Source organism: Oryza sativa, chromosome 4, assembly GCF_034140825.1.
Source record: "Oryza sativa Japonica Group chromosome 4, ASM3414082v1".
NCBI classification, from domain to species: domain Eukaryota; kingdom Viridiplantae; phylum Streptophyta; class Magnoliopsida; order Poales; family Poaceae; genus Oryza; species Oryza sativa.
The window spans coordinates 31,709,858-31,727,196 of NC_089038.1; the positions used below are offsets into that span (position 1 = coordinate 31,709,858).

The 17,339-nt window shown below is 49.2% G+C and overlaps 2 protein-coding genes across 12 annotated transcripts; both read left to right on the top strand.

Annotated features, from left to right (window-relative positions):
• Positions 1-1,294: 1,294 nt before the first annotated feature.
• On the top strand, positions 1,295-12,500 carry NAL1 (Protein NARROW LEAF 1). Of its 11 annotated transcripts, none has more exons than XM_066309191.1 (6): positions 1,305-1,828; positions 3,171-3,659; positions 9,648-9,791; positions 10,510-10,750; positions 11,088-11,588; positions 11,744-12,500. In XM_066309191.1, exons 2-6 carry the CDS (start codon positions 3,192-3,194, stop codon positions 12,136-12,138), a joined length of 1,749 nt encoding a protein of 582 aa, XP_066165288.1. In that variant the 5' UTR covers positions 1,305-1,828; positions 3,171-3,191; the 3' UTR covers positions 12,139-12,500.
• A 430-nt stretch (positions 12,501-12,930) lies between these two features.
• On the top strand, positions 12,931-17,273 carry LOC4336987 (lecithin-cholesterol acyltransferase-like 4). Its single transcript, XM_015780781.3, has 11 exons — positions 12,931-13,597; positions 14,020-14,111; positions 14,495-14,613; positions 14,793-14,928; positions 15,033-15,084; positions 15,252-15,352; positions 15,462-15,644; positions 15,738-15,895; positions 16,328-16,382; positions 16,489-16,542; positions 16,649-17,273. The coding sequence occupies exons 1-11, from the start codon at positions 13,363-13,365 to the stop codon at positions 17,063-17,065; spliced, it is 1,602 nt and encodes a 533-aa protein (XP_015636267.1). The 5' UTR covers positions 12,931-13,362; the 3' UTR covers positions 17,066-17,273.
• Positions 17,274-17,339: the final 66 nt, after the last annotated feature.

Genomic DNA, 17,339 nt, shown 5'->3' on the forward strand with positions numbered 1-17,339 from the left:
GACTGCAATCCCATTTCTGAAGATGAAAACAACACCTTTAAATAAGGATAGCACGTTTTACATGTGTAGACATAGGAAAGTTCTAGAACCATGCAACAAAAAACTTAGACTCATTCAGATTTGAACTTTTCTCTATCTATATATATTTTTAACCGGGTCCAATCTATTTTTTTTTTGCGAAAAATCTAAGAAAGTGTGAACTGCTCTCTAGCCTAGATCTAATAGAATGATGGAAAACCTTACATTTTTTTTTTTCGAAAGAAGTAGGTGCGGATTGTATCCAACATTTTGCATGAGCATGACTTACAAAATGAAATCTAGAGGCACGATTGGAACCAAAGAATTTACTTTGTTTTAACCATTTTGGAGCTTTATCCAGCATAGAAATGAAAACTTACAGCTTGCTGTCCATTTCATTTGCTCCTGATTATTTTCTTCGTTTCTTTTCTGCTATAGGAGGCATAATACTCGACTAGCTAGTCAGAACTGTTCTTGGGAATCGCGTGATGTTTGCAGAATTTGTTTTGTACTAAAAAAACTTATGCAAAAAAAAATCCCAATAAATTTTCACTGTACTTTCTCTGTCTAAAAAAAACTCAACAAAATCTGATCAACCCTTTATTCAGATTTATTACACTAGCTCTCCTAAGTTAATTTTTTTAAGGACGGAGGAAGTACAGGGGCTTGTTTAGGGGAGCTTCTAGCTACCGCAGCTTCTCCTAGAATCAGAAGCTCCCCAAATAGTTCAGTTTTTTTTGTCCAGATTTTAAGAAGTTGTAGTTGCAGAATCTAGAAAATGAACAAGAAGCCGGGAAACCTAGCTTTTCTAGATTCTCAGCCAACCAGTTGTTTCTCAGAATTTTAAGCTCCCTAAACATGCCCTAGGTTAAGGAGGACCGGAGGAGGAGGAACTCACGGAGCGATCGTTTCGCTTATTCGTGGAATAAGCGAACGTTATATTTGTAAAAAAAAAGTAATTTGTGAATAAAACTTTTATATACGTGTTCTTAGCGATCTAAAAGCAAAGGTTGAAAAATAAATTTCGATGAAAAAAACCTTAAAATTAGCTCTAAATTGAAGGTTAAAAATTTAAATTTTGGCTGATAAGTATAAGCATAAACGAAAAGACGAGACTCTCGTAACCCTAACTAACCCAGAAGGGATCAAGGGGCTCACGCAGCGCCACGTCACGTCGCCCCCCCCCCCCCCCGGGTAGGCGCGATCCGGGCCGTCCGTTTTGTCGTGGGGGAGAGACATGGACGGCTCCGAACCAAACACCAACACACGCACACACCCGCAAGCGCAGCGACACATCACACGGGCTCAACAGTGTAGTTGGTGTTCCTCGCATCTGCGCCCATGGCAGCCGCAGCTGCAGCAGCAGCATGATCGCCACCACCACCACCTAGCTCCTCCTCTCCCCTCCAGATTCCCAGCACTCTCTCCCTCTCTAGACCCCTCTCTCTCTCTCTCTCTCTCTCTCTCGCTCTAGGCCTCTAGGGGGTTGTCGGCGTGCGCACGCGTACACGCGCGCGCGGGGGGGGGGGGGGGGGGGGGGGGAAGAGGAGAGGAGGCCTGCAAAGCTGGCGCCTGCTGCTGCTGCGCCTGCGCCCTGCCTCGCCCAAAACAGTGGAGATTCCCGTATCCATTTCCCAATTATGGGGCGGGGCGAGGAGGCTAGGAGGAGGATAGGGTGAGGCGGCTCTTCACTTCTTCAGAGGTGGCAGGCCATTCTGCTTCTCTCGCCATTGGAGTGCTCCGGGTGAGGTGAGGTGAGCGGCTCGAGATCCTGCCAAGATCAGCTCCTTGGCCTGGGGGTGGAGGACAGGTGGTATCTTGTGCCGTCTTTCTTGAGTTCTTGCGGTGGTTTTCTTTTTTTGAAGTTTGTTGGTTTCTTTTCTTCTTTTTTTTTTTGGGTTGGTTCGTGATTTTTTTGTTGTTGTGATGGCGGCTGAGTTGTTTGTTTAGTCTGTTCTTGATGTTTGCTTAGTGGTGGTACTGATGTGTGGGTAGGGTTCGTGTTCTTTTTTTTTTGCGTTTATCTTCGCTTTCCTTTTTTTTTTCTTCTTCCCCTTTTGAGATTTCGATCGTAGCATTGGTTAGCGTGTTGGTGGATGTAGTTAATCAATCCCCTTTTAGGTGCCAAATGTCATGGAAAGCGAGCTCTTTGCCCTTGTTTAACCAAGCTTTTGATCGCAGCATTCAAGAATTGGCTCCATCTCCCCGCAAAAAAAAAAAGAAAGAAAAAGGAATTGGCTCCATCGATTCAGTAAAAAAACCCGAATGCCGCGGAAGTTAGCATTGCTCATCCGTGGATTCGACGCTGGCACACTGGTTTCTTGGCTAGAGAGAAACAACGATGTGCTTGCTGTTTCAGCCACCAATTTCTTCCCGGCTTGTGATTTTTGCCTTTTGTATCTGCTTTCTTTTTCCTCTTTTGAGAAAGTACACGATTCCTTTGCCTACCTTCATTTTCAGTGCCGATTACTAAATTTGCAGTAGGTCCTACTCTCTCGCCGTGGTGTTGGACTATCATTGGGAGTAGTTGTCATGTGGATTTATGCCCATTTGCTGCGATTAAAGAGAGAATATGTGCTACGCCTTAACGTTCATGGACCTGATTTCTTGAGGTCGCTGTAACTGTTGCCTTTGGAGAACAAGAGGAAGAGGGTGTGAGTGTGTGGAGACACTAACCGTGGCTTTTGCAGATTCCTCTTATCTGTTTTCCTTGCATGGCAGTTGTGCCATACATTGATACAGATGGATCATATTCTTCGTACAACCGGATTGGAGTATGCTCGATCTGTCATCCGTGGAGAACCCGAAATTCAGATTGCTTTTGTTTTGCGTGGCTCTCCTTTGCAGTTCTTGCGGGAACCTATTCCCCCAAGAATATCATGCTACTCCACATCTTGTTGTTTATTCTACTGATTCCATCTTTTCGTTCGGGCCAGGCCAGCTAGCTAGCCGCAAGCGCTGACTGTCTTGATCATTGATTCCTCCTTCCACAATAACTCTAAAAGATTGGAAGCACATTTGCATGATTGATGGTTTTCCCGTCGCTTTCGGCATTCGTTATCTACCTGTCCATTAGCCTTCAGGATCATGCTTTCTGACTTGCTTGTTCTCATTCTTAGGGCCATAACTTCAGCTTCTCCCATCTATAATAGGTTCGCAAACTGTTCAGCACAATGAAGCCTTCGGACGATAAGGCGCAGCTCTCCGGTTTGGCGCAATCAGAAGAATCGTCACTTGATGTGGATCACCAGTCATTTCCTTGTTCTCCATCAATCCAACCGGTTGCTTCTGGGTGCACACACACAGAGAACAGCGCAGCATACTTCTTATGGCCGACATCCAACCTACAGCATTGTGCAGCCGAGGGACGTGCAAACTACTTTGGAAACCTTCAGAAAGGATTGTTGCCAAGGCACCCTGGTCGGTTGCCCAAAGGTCAGCAAGCAAATAGCTTGCTTGACTTGATGACTATAAGAGCTTTCCATAGCAAGATATTGCGGCGTTTTAGCCTCGGGACAGCAGTGGGATTCCGCATCAGGAAAGGGGATCTAACAGATATCCCTGCAATCCTTGTCTTTGTTGCTCGCAAGGTTCATAAGAAGTGGCTTAATCCAGCACAATGTCTTCCTGCTATTCTTGAGGTGCGGAAACTTAATCTCCATTGTTGTTTGAATTTGGTTTGGGACGGTCTAAGTTTTTCTGCTAAATCTTTCACTTAGTTGGATCATTAACAGGGTCCAGGAGGTGTTTGGTGTGTAGGAATAAGTCTTGGCTGGTTGGTCTTGGTCTTGTGGTGCCTTTTTCCTGCTTTTCAGCTTTCTAGGACAGCATCTCTACTTTCAGTTTGGATGCTCTAGGACAGTTAGGACAGCAGTTTGTTGAGATGCTCTAGGACAGTTTGTTGGGATGCTCTGCTCTAGGACAGTTTGTTGGGATGCTGACAGCACCCTCTTAGACTAGCATGGCTGCATGGCTGCTACAAGCAGCTATAAATATGTATCCAATCCTCTTTGGGAGGACATGGCTTTTGTGTTTAGTGAATGAAGAAAACCAGAAAATTGCCCCATCTCGAGTGCCATCCTCTTCTCAATGAGAGTAACCATTGAAATTCTAACATCTGGTATCAGAGCCACACTTTCCTGTAGGCTAAACATCTCTTGTTCCACCCCTTCCCAAGCTCGGTTGAGCTCTCAGCCAGCAGCAGCAGCAGCAGCACCGGTTGCCCCTCCTTCCCCTTTCCCTTCCCCCTCTCCACACAGCAGCCCCCCGGAGGTGCGCCATGTCCGACGCTCGGTCTCGGCGTTCGGTCGCCTCGAGCACTCGGCGTCAGCAGGACGCCGAGCTCGCCGCAGCAGAAGAGCGCAGGCGAGCAACGGCTCAGACCGCTGCAGCAGCAGCGAGGGCGGCCAGACTGGCGGCAGCGGAGTTGGCAGCAGCCAGGGCGGAGGCGGAGGCGGAGGCGGCGGAAGATGCGGCACGTGCGGCGGAGGTAGAGGTTGAGACCTTGCGCAGCAGCATCAACGGCTCCATCGCCGGCGACATCACCGCTGACAGGGAGCTTGAGGAGCTGGCAAGAGGAAGGGCACGGGAGCGAGCAGAGCGGTGGGCAGCAGCCCACCTCCACGGCGGCGGCGGCGGCCCAAGGGACCGTGCGCCCGCCGACGGGAACCCAGACGGGCGCGGGCGTGCCGGCGGCAGCCCGGAGCCCGCACGCGGCCCTCGCAGGCGGCACGGCTCCCTCTCCCCTGACCGGCGCCATGGTCACCACGGCGTCCAGACGGTGGTCAGGGATTTTGGTCCCGGCGGTGGGTGGCCTACCCTCACCAAAACCAACTACATCGAGTGGGCCGCGGTGATGAGGGTGAGGCTCCAGGTGCGGCACATGTGGGAGGCAGTCCGGTACGGTGACGTCGACTACGACGAGGATCGGCGGGCACTGGATGCCCTCATCGCTGCAGTTCCGCCCGAGATGCAGTTCTCGCTTTCCCAGAAGCGGACTGCCAAGGAGGCCTGGGACGCCATCGCTGCGGCACGCATCGGCAGCGACCGCGCCCGCAAGTCCACACTGCAGGCACTCCGCAAGGAGTGGGAGAACCTGGCCTTCAAGCCAGGTGAGGATGTTGATGACTTTGCTCTCCGTCTCAACACTCTCTTGCAGAAAATGGTGCAGTACGGCGACGACACCTACGACGAGGAGAGAGCTGTCGAGAAGCTCTTCCGCTGCGTCCCTGAGAAGTACAGGCAGATCGCTCGCTCGATTGAATCTCTGCTGGACCTCTCCACGATGTCGATCGAGGAGGCGTTAGGTCGCCTCAAGGTCGTCGATGGTGATGAGCCACGGCCTCTCTCGGGGCCCATCACCATCGGCGGGAAGCTCCATCTCACTCGGGAGCAGTGGGAGGCCTCTCAGGGTGACGGGAGGAAGGGGGAGTCATCTTCCCCGACAGGCGGCCATAAGCCGCGCAAGGCGCGGGGAGGTGTCCAGCTACGGTGGGCGCGAAGACGTGCCGAGGGTGGCGCCCGCAGAGGCGCCCAGGGCGTTGCCACCGGCAACCACAAGCCGGCACGAGACGACACCTGCCGCAACTGTGGCAAGCTTGGCCATTGGGCCAAAGACTGTCGACAGCCACGACGCGGCCAGGCCCACGTCGCACAGGTGGAGGAGGAAGAGCCGGCTCTGCTCCTAGCTCACGCAAGCATCGAGCTACCTCCAGCGGCACCGGCCGCAGCGGCTTTCCTCCACCTTGATGAGCCGAAGGTACTCGTCTCCCTCTGTGACGGCTCCAGCAACGACAAGGCTGATGGGTGGTACCTCGACACCGGCGCCACCCATCACATGACCGGCCGACGGGAGTTCTTCACCGAGTTCGACTCCAGCGTCCGAGGCACCGTCAAGTTCGGGGACGCCTCCGGCGTGGAGATCAAGGGTGTTGGCTCCGTCACCTTCACCGCCAAGTCCGGTGAGCACAGGCTGCTCACCGGAGTCTACTACATCCCCGCGTTGAGGAATTCTATCATCAGCGTGGGACAGCTGGATGAGAACGGCTCACGCGTGTTGGTCGAGGACGGACTCATGAGGATTTGGGATCGCCGTCGTCGCCTTCTTGCCAAGGTAACCAGAGGCACTAATCGACTTTACATCCTCAGCGCGCAGGTCGCACATCCAGTTTGCCTCGCCGCTCGTCGGGACGACGAGGCGTGGCAGTGGCACGAGCGCTTCGGGCACCTCCACTTCGAGGCCCTGAAGCAGCTCAGTGCCAAGGAGATGGTGCGAGGCATGCCGTGCCTTGACCACGTGGAGCAGCTCTGCGACGTCTGCGTGGTGACAAAGCAGCGGCGGCTCCCCTTTCCCCAGCAGACGAGCTTCCGAGCCAAGGAGCGGCTCGGGCTCGTGCACGGGGACTTGTGTGGCCCAGTGACACCGGCCACACCAGGAGGACGACGTTATTTCCTGCTGCTCGTCGACGACCTCTCCCGCTACATGTGGGTGATGGTCCTCGGCAGCAAGGGAGAGGCTGCGGACGCCATCAGGCATGCGCAGGCTGCTGCAGAGGCGGAGTGCGGCCGCAAGCTGCGCGTGCTGCGCACCGACAACGGCGGCGAATTCACGGCAGCTGAATTCGCGTCGTACTGCGCTGATGAGGGCATTCAGCGCCACTACACCGCGCCGTACAGCCCACAGCAGAACGGCGTCGTCGAGCGGCGCAACCAGACGGTTGTGGGGATGGCTCGGGCCCTCCTCAAGCAGAGGGGGATGCCGGCCATCTTCTGGGGGGAGGCGGTGGTGACGGCCGCCTACATCCTCAACCGCTCGCCTACCAAGGCCCTCGATGGCAGGACACCGTACGAGGCTTGGCATGGGCGCAAGCCGGCGGTCTCCCACCTGCGGGTCTTCGGCTGCCTCGCGTTCGCCAAGGAGCTTGGCCACATCGGCAAGCTCGACGACAGGAGCACCCCAGGGGTGTTCATCGGCTACGCGGAGGGCTCGAAGGCCTACCGCATCCTCGACCCGGAGACACAGCGTGTGCGCATTACGCGCGATGTTGTGTTCGACGAAGGGCGAGGGTGGGTATGGGACAAGGCGGTGGATGATGGTTCGACTCCGACGTACGACGACTTCACCATCGAGTACGTCCACTTCGAGGGAGCTGGGGGAGTAGGCAGCTCTTCTTCACCGAGCGTGTCTACCCCAGTCCCCGAGCCTCCACCGACTCCAACACCAACACACCCTCGGGCCACGACTTCGACTACGACGAGCTCTTCGTCGACACCACCCCAGCCGGTGTCCCCACACGCTCCAGCACCAACAGCCACTCCTCCGGGCACGTCTACTCCGACGCCAGCTCGTGTTGAGCGCAGCCCGGTGGAGTTCGTTACTCCGCTCTCCCACGACGGGGAGCGCATCGACGCGTACCATGACGGCGAGCAGCTACGGTACCGTACGATGGAGGATCTTCTCGGCGACCAGCCGGTGCCGGGACTGGTGCCTCGCAACCTGGAGGCGCAGTTGCACCTTGCGTGCGACGACGGTGAGCCTCGGTCTTTTGCAGAGGCCGAGAAACACGCGGCATGGCGTGCCGCGATGCAGTCGGAGATGGACGCGGTTCAGGAGAACCGCACCTGGGAGCTTGCTGACCTCCCTCGTGGTCACCGCGCGATCACCCTTAAGTGGGTGTTCAAGCTGAAGAGGGATGAAGCCGGAGCCATCGTCAAGCACAAGGCTCGCTTGGTGGCACGCGGTTTCGTGCAGCAGGAGGGGATCGACTACGACGATGCCTTCGCTCCCGTGGCACGGATGGAGTCCGTGCGACTCCTTCTTGCGCTGGCTGCTCAGGAAGGCTGGGGCGTCCATCACATGGACGTCAAGTCGGCGTTTCTAAACGGCGACTTGAAGGAGGAGGTCTACGTGCACCAGCCGCCGGGATTTGTGATCCCCGGCAAGGAGGGCAAGGTGCTACGCCTGCACAAGGCCCTCTACGGCTTGCGGCAGGCACCGAGGGCGTGGAATGCCAAGTTGGATTCCACGCTCAAGGGGATGGGCTTCGAGCAAAGCCCGCACGAGGCGGCCATCTACCGGCGGGGCAATGGAGGAAATGCCTTGCTGGTGGGTGTCTACGTCGACGACTTAGTGATCACCGGCACCAAGGATGCAGAGGTCGCGGCGTTCAAGGAGGAGATGAAGGCCACCTTCCAGATGAGTGATCTGGGGCCTCTCTCCTTCTACCTGGGGATCGAAGTGCACCAGGACAACTCCGGGATCACGCTTCGACAGACCGCCTACGCCAAGCGCGTCGTTGAGCTGGCTGGGCTCACCGATTGCAACCCAGCTCTCACTCCGATGGAGGAGAGACTGAAGCTGAGCCGCGACAGCACAGCGGAGGAGGTGGATGCTACACAGTACCGACGTCTTGTGGGGAGCCTTCGCTACCTCACCCACACACGGCCGGACTTGGCCTTCTCCGTCGGCTACGTCAGTCGGTTCATGCAGCGACCGACGACGGAGCACCAGCAGGCTGTGAAGAGGATCATCCGCTACGTTGCGGGGACTCTCGACCACGGTCTCTACTACCCGAGGTGTCCTGGCAAGGCACACTTCGTCGGGTACAGCGACAGCGACCACGCCGGCGACATCGACACCAGCAAGAGCACGAGCGGGATTCTCTTTTTCCTCGGCGAGTGCCTCGTTAGCTGGCAGTCAATCAAGCAGCAGGTGGTGGCCCTGTCCAGCTGCGAGGCCGAGTACATGGCAGCATCCGCCGCTTCGACCCAGGCGCTCTGGCTTGCTCGACTGCTTAGTGATCTCCTCGGCAGAGATACTGGAGCGGTGGAGCTCAGGGTGGATAGCAAGTCCGCTCTGGCCCTGGCAAAAAACCCCGTTTTTCACGAACGGAGCAAGCACATCCGAGTGAGGTACCATTTCATCCGAAGCTACTTGGAGGAAGGGAGCATCAAGGCGAGCTACATCAACACCAAGGACCAGCTTGCGGATTTGCTCACCAAACCCCTTGGGAGGATCAAGTTCCTTGAGCTTTGCTCCCGGATCGGGATGGCTCAACTCTCCCACAAGACGGCGCACAAGACTTAGGGGGAGAATGTAGGAATAAGTCTTGGCTGGTTGGTCTTGGTCTTGTGGTGCCTTTTTCCTGCTTTTCAGCTTTCTAGGACAGCATCTCTACTTTCAGTTTGGATGCTCTAGGACAGTTAGGACAGCAGTTTGTTGAGATGCTCTAGGACAGTTTGTTGGGATGCTCTGCTCTAGGACAGTTTGTTGGGATGCTGACAGCACCCTCTTAGACTAGCATGGCTGCATGGCTGCTACAAGCAGCTATAAATATGTATCCAATCCTCTTTGGGAGGACATGGCTTTTGTGTTTAGTGAATGAAGAAAACCAGAAAATTGCCCCATCTCGAGTGCCATCCTCTTCTCAATGAGAGTAACCATTGAAATTCTAACATCTGGTATCAGAGCCACACTTTCCTGTAGGCTAAACATCTCTTGTTCCACCCCTTTCCAATGTCTTCCTGCTATTCTTGAGGTGCGGAAACTTAATCTCCATTGTTGTTTGAATTTGGTTTGGGACGGTCTAAGTTTTTCTGCTAAATCTTTCACTTAGTTGGATCATTAACAGGGTCCAGGAGGTGTTTGGTGTGATGTTGATGTTGTTGAATTTTCGTACTACGGTGCACCGGCTCAAACACCTAAAGAGCAAATGTTCAGTGAGCTTGTTGATAAGTTATGTGGCAGTGACGAATGTATTGGTTCAGGCTCTCAGGTACTCGTGTTCTTTCCCTCTCTGTGTGTGTGTGTATGTGTGTGTGTTTGCAAAAATACCATGTGCATTAAGCACAGCATGCCATCATCTGCACAATAATTGTACAGGACAATACCATGTACTAGCAATTGTACCCTTCATGTTGTAAGGGGACCGTTCAAATTTGTCAAGATTCATCGCAAGATTTGCTAGTACAAAGTGGATAAATTTTCATGGCACTCTGAAGATTATGCCAAAAACTGACCGTTGGTTTGTTGGTTAGTCCTAACATCTAAGTTTGACCAGTTGAGCGGTGGCCACAGCTAGTTTGAATGCTACCAATGTTCATTACATCAAAGCAGATGATCTGATCGGAGATTGGAAGGAGTTTCTCCTTCTAAATCATATCATATCATTTGAGATACTGCATACTATATGTTGGTTCTTGTGCAGATTAAAGCTTCTGGATTTTACACAATCCTCCTACCGTTTACCAGTCAAACCTTTAACATGTTGCTGTGCTCTTTTTGTGAAATTTCAACTTAGTAATAATATTTTGTGACATGCACTCAAACTACATACTCCCTCCATCCCAAAAAAATCCAACCTAGGATAGGACAACAAATCTGGACAAACACTTTGTCCAGATTTGCTGTGACCTATCCTAGGTTGTTCTTTTTTGGGACGGATGGAGTACTTCTGAAGCGTTCGTCCTTATAGTTCTGTTTCATTGTTTCAGGTTGCAAGCCATGAAACTTTTGGTACTTTGGGTGCAATTGTGAAACGGCGCACTGGCAACAAGCAGGTTGGTTTCCTCACTAACCATCATGTCGCGGTTGACTTGGACTACCCTAATCAGAAGATGTTTCATCCATTACCACCCAATCTTGGGCCTGGCGTTTATCTTGGAGCTGTTGAAAGAGCAACTTCTTTCATCACAGATGACGTTTGGTATGGAATCTATGCTGGAACAAACCCAGGTAGAGCAGTTACAAATTAGCTGGTCAGGGCTTTATCTACAATTGTTTGTCTATTTAAAAACAATGTCTTAAGTAACATTAAAAGACACTTCAACTCACTGTATAAATATAAAAAATAAGTTTCCTGCTTCCTAGTTCCCATCATTCATATTAATGCCGGATTGCATTTTTTACTAGTTAGAAACAAATCAACATTTAGTTTTGATTGTAAAAAAAACATACTATGTTTGTGCTTTTCTGGTCATTTAACACATTTACCATTTTATTGATTATTCCAAATGATGTATATACCAGTCTAATTCCCAAACATATATGCCGCCCCATTATGGATTTGCAGAGACATTTGTACGAGCTGACGGTGCATTTATCCCATTTGCTGATGACTTTGACATTTCCACCGTCACGACTGTAGTTAGGGGAGTCGGTGACATTGGGGATGTCAAGGTTATAGATCTGCAGTGTCCGCTCAATAGCCTCATAGGGAGGCAAGTATGCAAAGTTGGCAGAAGCTCTGGTCACACAACTGGGACTGTGATGGCCTATGCCCTTGAGTACAATGACGAGAAAGGAATATGCTTCTTCACAGACATCCTTGTTGTTGGTGAGAACCGCCAAACATTTGATTTGGAAGGTGATAGCGGAAGCCTTATTATCCTGACTAGCCAAGATGGTGAGAAGCCGCGTCCAATTGGAATTATATGGGGTGGCACAGCAAATCGTGGGAGGTTGAAGCTTACAAGTGATCATGGCCCTGAAAACTGGACTAGTGGGGTTGATCTTGGCCGTCTACTCGACCGTCTGGAACTTGATATTATCATTACCAATGAATCACTCCAAGGTTGATTCTTTTCCCTCTATTCATTTGCATTCATCTTCAGATATTCCAGAAATACGTTGGACTATCCAATTTACTTGATGTTTTCATACTACTTTGTATTGAATCTGTACACTTTTGCTCCATTACAAAGCTGACAGAATTTGCCTACTATAAAGATGCCGTGCAGCAGCAAAGATTTGCTTTGGTGGCCGCCGTTACCTCAGCTGTTGGGGAGTCTTCCGGGGTGCCTGTCGCCATCCCGGAAGAGAAGATCGAAGAGATCTTCGAGCCATTGGGGATCCAAATCCAGCAACTGCCTCGCCATGACGTGGCGGCCTCTGGAACTGAAGGGGAGGAGGCATCCAACACGGTGGTCAATGTGGAAGAGCACCAGTTCATCTCAAACTTCGTCGGTATGTCGCCCGTGCGCGACGACCAAGACGCTCCGAGGAGCATCACCAACCTGAACAACCCCTCCGAGGAAGAACTCGCCATGTCGCTCCATCTGGGTGACCGAGAGCCCAAGCGGCTCCGTTCGGACTCCGGATCAAGCCTTGACCTGGAGAAATGAAGTGCAAAAAGTGCTGGTTCTGAATTTCTGATTCTGGTTCTTCAGAGTTTATTGTCATTGTGGACAGCCAAAAGTAGTAGTAGATCAAAAGACCTCATATGCAGTTCAGAAAAATTGAACCTGCAGTAAGCTTCGGTGAGCTTGAATGGCTTTGGCAAGCATATCATGTAACATGATGTATTATTATTACTACAATTGATTCAGCCCCTTGTAGGATGTTAGGTGCTAGTCCTGCAGTTTTGCTGTGCTCATGATCGTGAGACCTGATATACACCATTGCCGGATCCCTTCCTCTTTGTAGAAGAAGAAGAACAATGTGCAGGGAATTATGATAATGATGATCTTTGATCTATTTCCCCCTATTATTATTTACCAATTATCAGGTTTCAATTATCAATCAGTCTGAAATCTTGCATTTGCATTTGCATTTTGTCAACCAGTCTTTATCTTATTAACTCGGGATGATCTGTTGCACTGTCACTGACATGTGGGGCCCCTACCCCGCGCCGCGTCGCGACATACCTAACCGTATTAAACTAGATCACCTCCGAGTCTTTTGTTACAAAAGGACCAGCTACCCTCAGTCAATGACTAGGTGGGACCGGAAAGTGTGGGCCACTCCTGTCAGTGACACAGAGGAAGAGGCGTAAGTACGGAGCCGCGTAGCCGTCGCTCGCTTCATCCGGTTTGGCGTACGGATACGGGATTGCGAATCCCCCACGCATCCGGAAATCGGAATCCCACCCGGTTCGGGAAAAGGATAAAACCACCCCGGTTCGGGAAGATTCGTCCATGGCTGCCCTGTCGTCCACGCGACCGAAGAAGCAAGGCAAGCCCTAGCCGCCACTCCCGATTTGCTTCCCAGCCCTTGCGGCTCCTGCGATTCGATTTGGCGGGAAATTGCTCGCGCTCTCGCTCGCGCCATCGGTTCTTGAATCGGAGGGATTGGGAGCGGGGGGGAAGGTTTCTTGCTTTGCAGCCGAATCTTGACTGGTCCAGTTTCGTGACTTACCTAGTGCCCATTCTTCCCGTTTGAGATTTAGAAGCAAGCTTTGGATGAAAAGCATCATCTTTAGCTTCTTTGATTTGTTGGGTGAAGGGGGCTCTCAATTCTTTCGAGCCATTGCTGCTCATTCGAGAGCTATCCTTTCACCGGTTGGATTGGAGGAGCTAGTCCATAAATTTGTATAGGAATCTGAGGAAAGGGCGCTCTTTACGGTGCCCATGGCTGTGCTGGAGGATTTGATCAGGGCGATTGAGCTCTGGCTGCGGATTGCTAAGGAGCAGGTACCCTTGGTGGATCCAACCCTTGACCCGGTTCTGCTTGTCCCCGGCATAGGCGGCTCGATTCTTGAAGCCGTTGATGAGGCCGGGAAGAAGGAGAGGGTGTGGGTGCGCATCCTCGCTGCGGATCATGAGTTTCGAGCACATCTCTGGTCCAAGTTTGATGCTTCCACTGGTATGAAAAAAAGGAGAAAAAGAACTGATAAATGCGATGCCTGTTCTGACTTATGAATAGTGTACACTTAGCTGTTTTACATTTATTTGTTAGAAATATCAAGTAGAGTAGAGAATGGAAATTGGAATGCTTCATATATTAGAATGGGTGGTATACTTTGATAAATTGCAGGGTCTTTCAGTAAGACGCAGAAGCTGAAAATATATGATAATTAGAGGACAAACATCTAGAGATTTATATCTTGTTTGCGTAGACAATTAGGGAACTCCATATGGTTTTGTTGCCTTTAATTTAGTTCTTAAACAACTGCTAGATGGTCTTCACGGATGGCCTGCTGATTTTCCACCTTCATTCCTTTGTACTGATTCAGTATAGTATTCTCTTTCTGTGTCATTTGATTCCAAATTATTCTCATGGAGCAGGGAAAACTGTCTCTGTCGATGAGAAAACAAATATTGTTGTCCCTGAGGATAGATATGGACTATACGCTATTGACACTCTGGACCCCGACATGGTAAAACATTATTTCATATATTTGGTTAAAGCTCTACCTTTTACTGTTATTAATTTCCAAAGGTTCCTTTAACCATCGATTATATTCAATTCTGTTTAACTTCTGTCTATTACCTTCCACTCCGCGACTGCCATATCAGTATTGTTTCTATTTAGTGATTCCTTGCCGGAAACATTCACAGACCATCCTATTCTTGTTAAAATAGCCACTAGTGATGATTTTGTGTATTGTCTTTCTGATGGCTGAACAATAACTTGCAAGTGCTTACACTCTTTAAAGCCAATTTATTGTGAACCTGTACCTTCACAGCTCAACAAACGCAAATCATATACTGCAGTTGCATACCTGATCTGCACCACTTATATTACAATTTGAATTAGCAGATCATTGGCGATGATAGTGTTTGCTACTATCACGACATGATAGTGCAAATGATCAAATGGGGATACCAAGAGGGGAAAACATTATTTGGATTTGGTTATGATTTCCGCCAGAGTAACAGGTGAATTGTGCACTTCTATTCCTGTTTTGCACATACAGTTCTGTTTATACTTTACAATTCTTTAGTGTTTGCTCAACTGTGCTATTATAATTATTTATGAACACACTTGTGAAGTTGATCATTCTTTCTGTTGGTAGAAGTGAGTTAACAGTTCTCTTTTTAATTCTCCTTTGGCTCAGGCTTTCAGAAACACTTGATAGATTTTCCAGAAAGTTGGAGTCAGTTTACATAGCTTCCGGAGAAAAAAAGATCAATCTCATTACTCATTCAATGGGAGGATTGCTTGTCAAATGCTTCATGTCCCTCCATAGTGATGTGGGTATTTCTCTGTATATTTTGGATCTTTACCTGAGATTTGTCATGCTCAGCATCTTCGCTACCTGAAACTGCAAGGCTATAATGTTGCTCCCTTTCTATAGGTCTTCGAGAAATACATAAAGAGTTGGATTGCAATTGCTGCACCATTTCAAGGTACTGCCTTTTGGGGCCCCTTAATTTTTAAAGAAAGAAATAGGGAGATTATCACATATTTGTGTGTTTTAGTATTACATGATGATTATATTCTGTACATGATAATCTATTACCTTCAATGTATGGGAGCAACTTTACATGGCAAACAACTTGCTACTCTATGACAGGTGCACCTGGGTACATAACTACTAGTCTGCTGAATGGTATGTCTTTTGTCGAAGGATGGGAGTCAAGATTCTTTATTTCCAAGTGGAGTATGCAGCAATTGGTATGTTTTGGTAGCCATACATTGATCCTGTCCTCAAATATGTTCATGCAGATGACATTACTTTTGTCTTACAAACAAAGACTGAAACTGTTTCTTTTTTTTGCTTCAGTTGCTCGAATGCCCATCAATTTACGAATTGTTGGCTAACTCGACCTTCCAATGGGAAGATACTCCATATCTGCAGATCTGGAGACAGAAATTGGATACTAATGGCAAGAAAAGTGCCATGTTAGAGTCATATGAGCCAGATGAAGCAATAAAAATGATTAGAGAAGCTCTTTCCAAGCATGAGGCAAGTCATTTTATTTATACATTTACATTGCAATATAATTTACCCAATATAATAAGCTGTTTTCGAAAAAAAAATGATGTTGGTATATTGCAGATCATTTCTGATGGTATGCACATTCCATTGCCCCTTGATATGGATATATTGAGATGGGCAAAAGAGACACAGGATGTTTTGTGCAATGCAAAGCTTCCAAAATCAGTGAAGTTCTACAATATTTACGGAACTGATTATGACACTGCCCATACCGTTCGGTAATTTTCCTATCTGGACACCTGTAATTTTAGTTTATCTTTTGCTTCCAGACCAATCAGAATCTGGCATTGGTTCAACTTAATTAGATGGGCTCATGAATTTATGTACATAAATGGCTCAATAGATAGGAACAAATGAGAACTTCATGCTTACATCATGTTAGTAGTGCTTAACTCAAGTTCAAAATTGCTTGTTGCAATGCAATTGAGTGCTTCTCTCTCTATCCATTGTGCAAAGTAGGATATGGTTGTAAAGATGTGTTTCCATTTAAATGCAGCAAGGAACTATGCAGTCAAGTTAAACTAAAGATTTTTATGTTGATAGAAATATCCCCCAAAGGCATGATAACACCATCTCTGCATGGTGTTTACTACATAACTAAAAGTTTAGTACTGTATGTGTCAAGTTACTAATACCCACATCTTTCGCAGCTACGGGAGTGAACACCATCCAATTTCAAATCTCAGTGACCTCTTGTATACTCAGGTTAGTTCAATTGGTAAATGCTACTATGAATACCAATTTTGTGGCTCTGTGGAGTACAAAATAATCCCACTGGTTTTGTGCGTTAACTATGTTTTACTTCATTCAGGGCAACTACATCTGTGTTGATGGTGATGGATCTGTCCCTGTAGAATCAGCAAAGGTATGATATTATTAGTGTTTTGGTTGAAAATTTCTTTCAAAAAGAAAAAATGAATCAGGAGAAAAGTTTACATTGAGAAAATTGAGAACCATCAACGACTTTGCAGGCAGATGGCCTCGATGCAGTGGCAAGAGTTGGGGTTGCTGCAGACCACCGAGGAATCGTCTGTGATCGTCACGTGTTCCGGATAATTCAGCACTGGCTCCATGCCGGTGAGCCTGACCCATTCTACGATCCCCTCAACGACTACGTCATACTCCCAACAGCCTTCGAGATCGAGAAGTACCACGAGAAACACGGGGATATCACATCGGTTAGAGAGGACTGGGAGATCATCTCCCATCGCGATGACGAAAGCAAGAGGCCAGCCGAGCTTCCTCCTATGTTCAACACGCTATCGGCGTCCCGCGAGGGTGAAGACGGCTCGCTGGAAGAGGCGCAGGCGACGATCTTTGTTCATCCAGAGAGCAAAGGGAGGCAGCATGTGGAAGTTAGGGCAGTTGGAGTCACCCATGACGGCTAGTCAAGCCAGTCATACGAAAACACACGGTTGTCAACTAGCTAGTCTGCACACTCCAAAGCAAAGTGGACAATGTAAATATAAGACGTCCCTAGCTATGAACTACGTGTAATTTTGCTGCCTTGTAAATACCAGAACTGAAAATATACTGCCACTGGATGATGATACGAATAGAAAGGAGAAAGAAAAGGATGAACTTGATATGTTAAAATTGTATCAGGTGCTTGAAATGTTGTTACTGGAAACTGATCATCCTGACTCGGTTGATCAAGCGATG

Coding starts and splice junctions, on each gene's coding strand:
- NAL1 (XM_066309188.1), top strand. CDS start 4,298: ATGTCCGACGCTCGGTCTCGGCGTTCGGTCGCCTCGAGCACTCGGCGT.
- LOC4336987 (XM_015780781.3), top strand. CDS start 13,363: ATGGCTGTGCTGGAGGATTTGATCAGGGCGATTGAGCTCTGGCTGCGG. Junction 14,614..14,792: donor GATTTCCGCCAGAGTAACAG/GTGAATTGTGCA, acceptor CCTTTGGCTCAG/GCTTTCAGAAACACTTGATA. Junction 16,543..16,648: donor TCCCTGTAGAATCAGCAAAG/GTATGATATTAT, acceptor ACGACTTTGCAG/GCAGATGGCCTCGATGCAGT.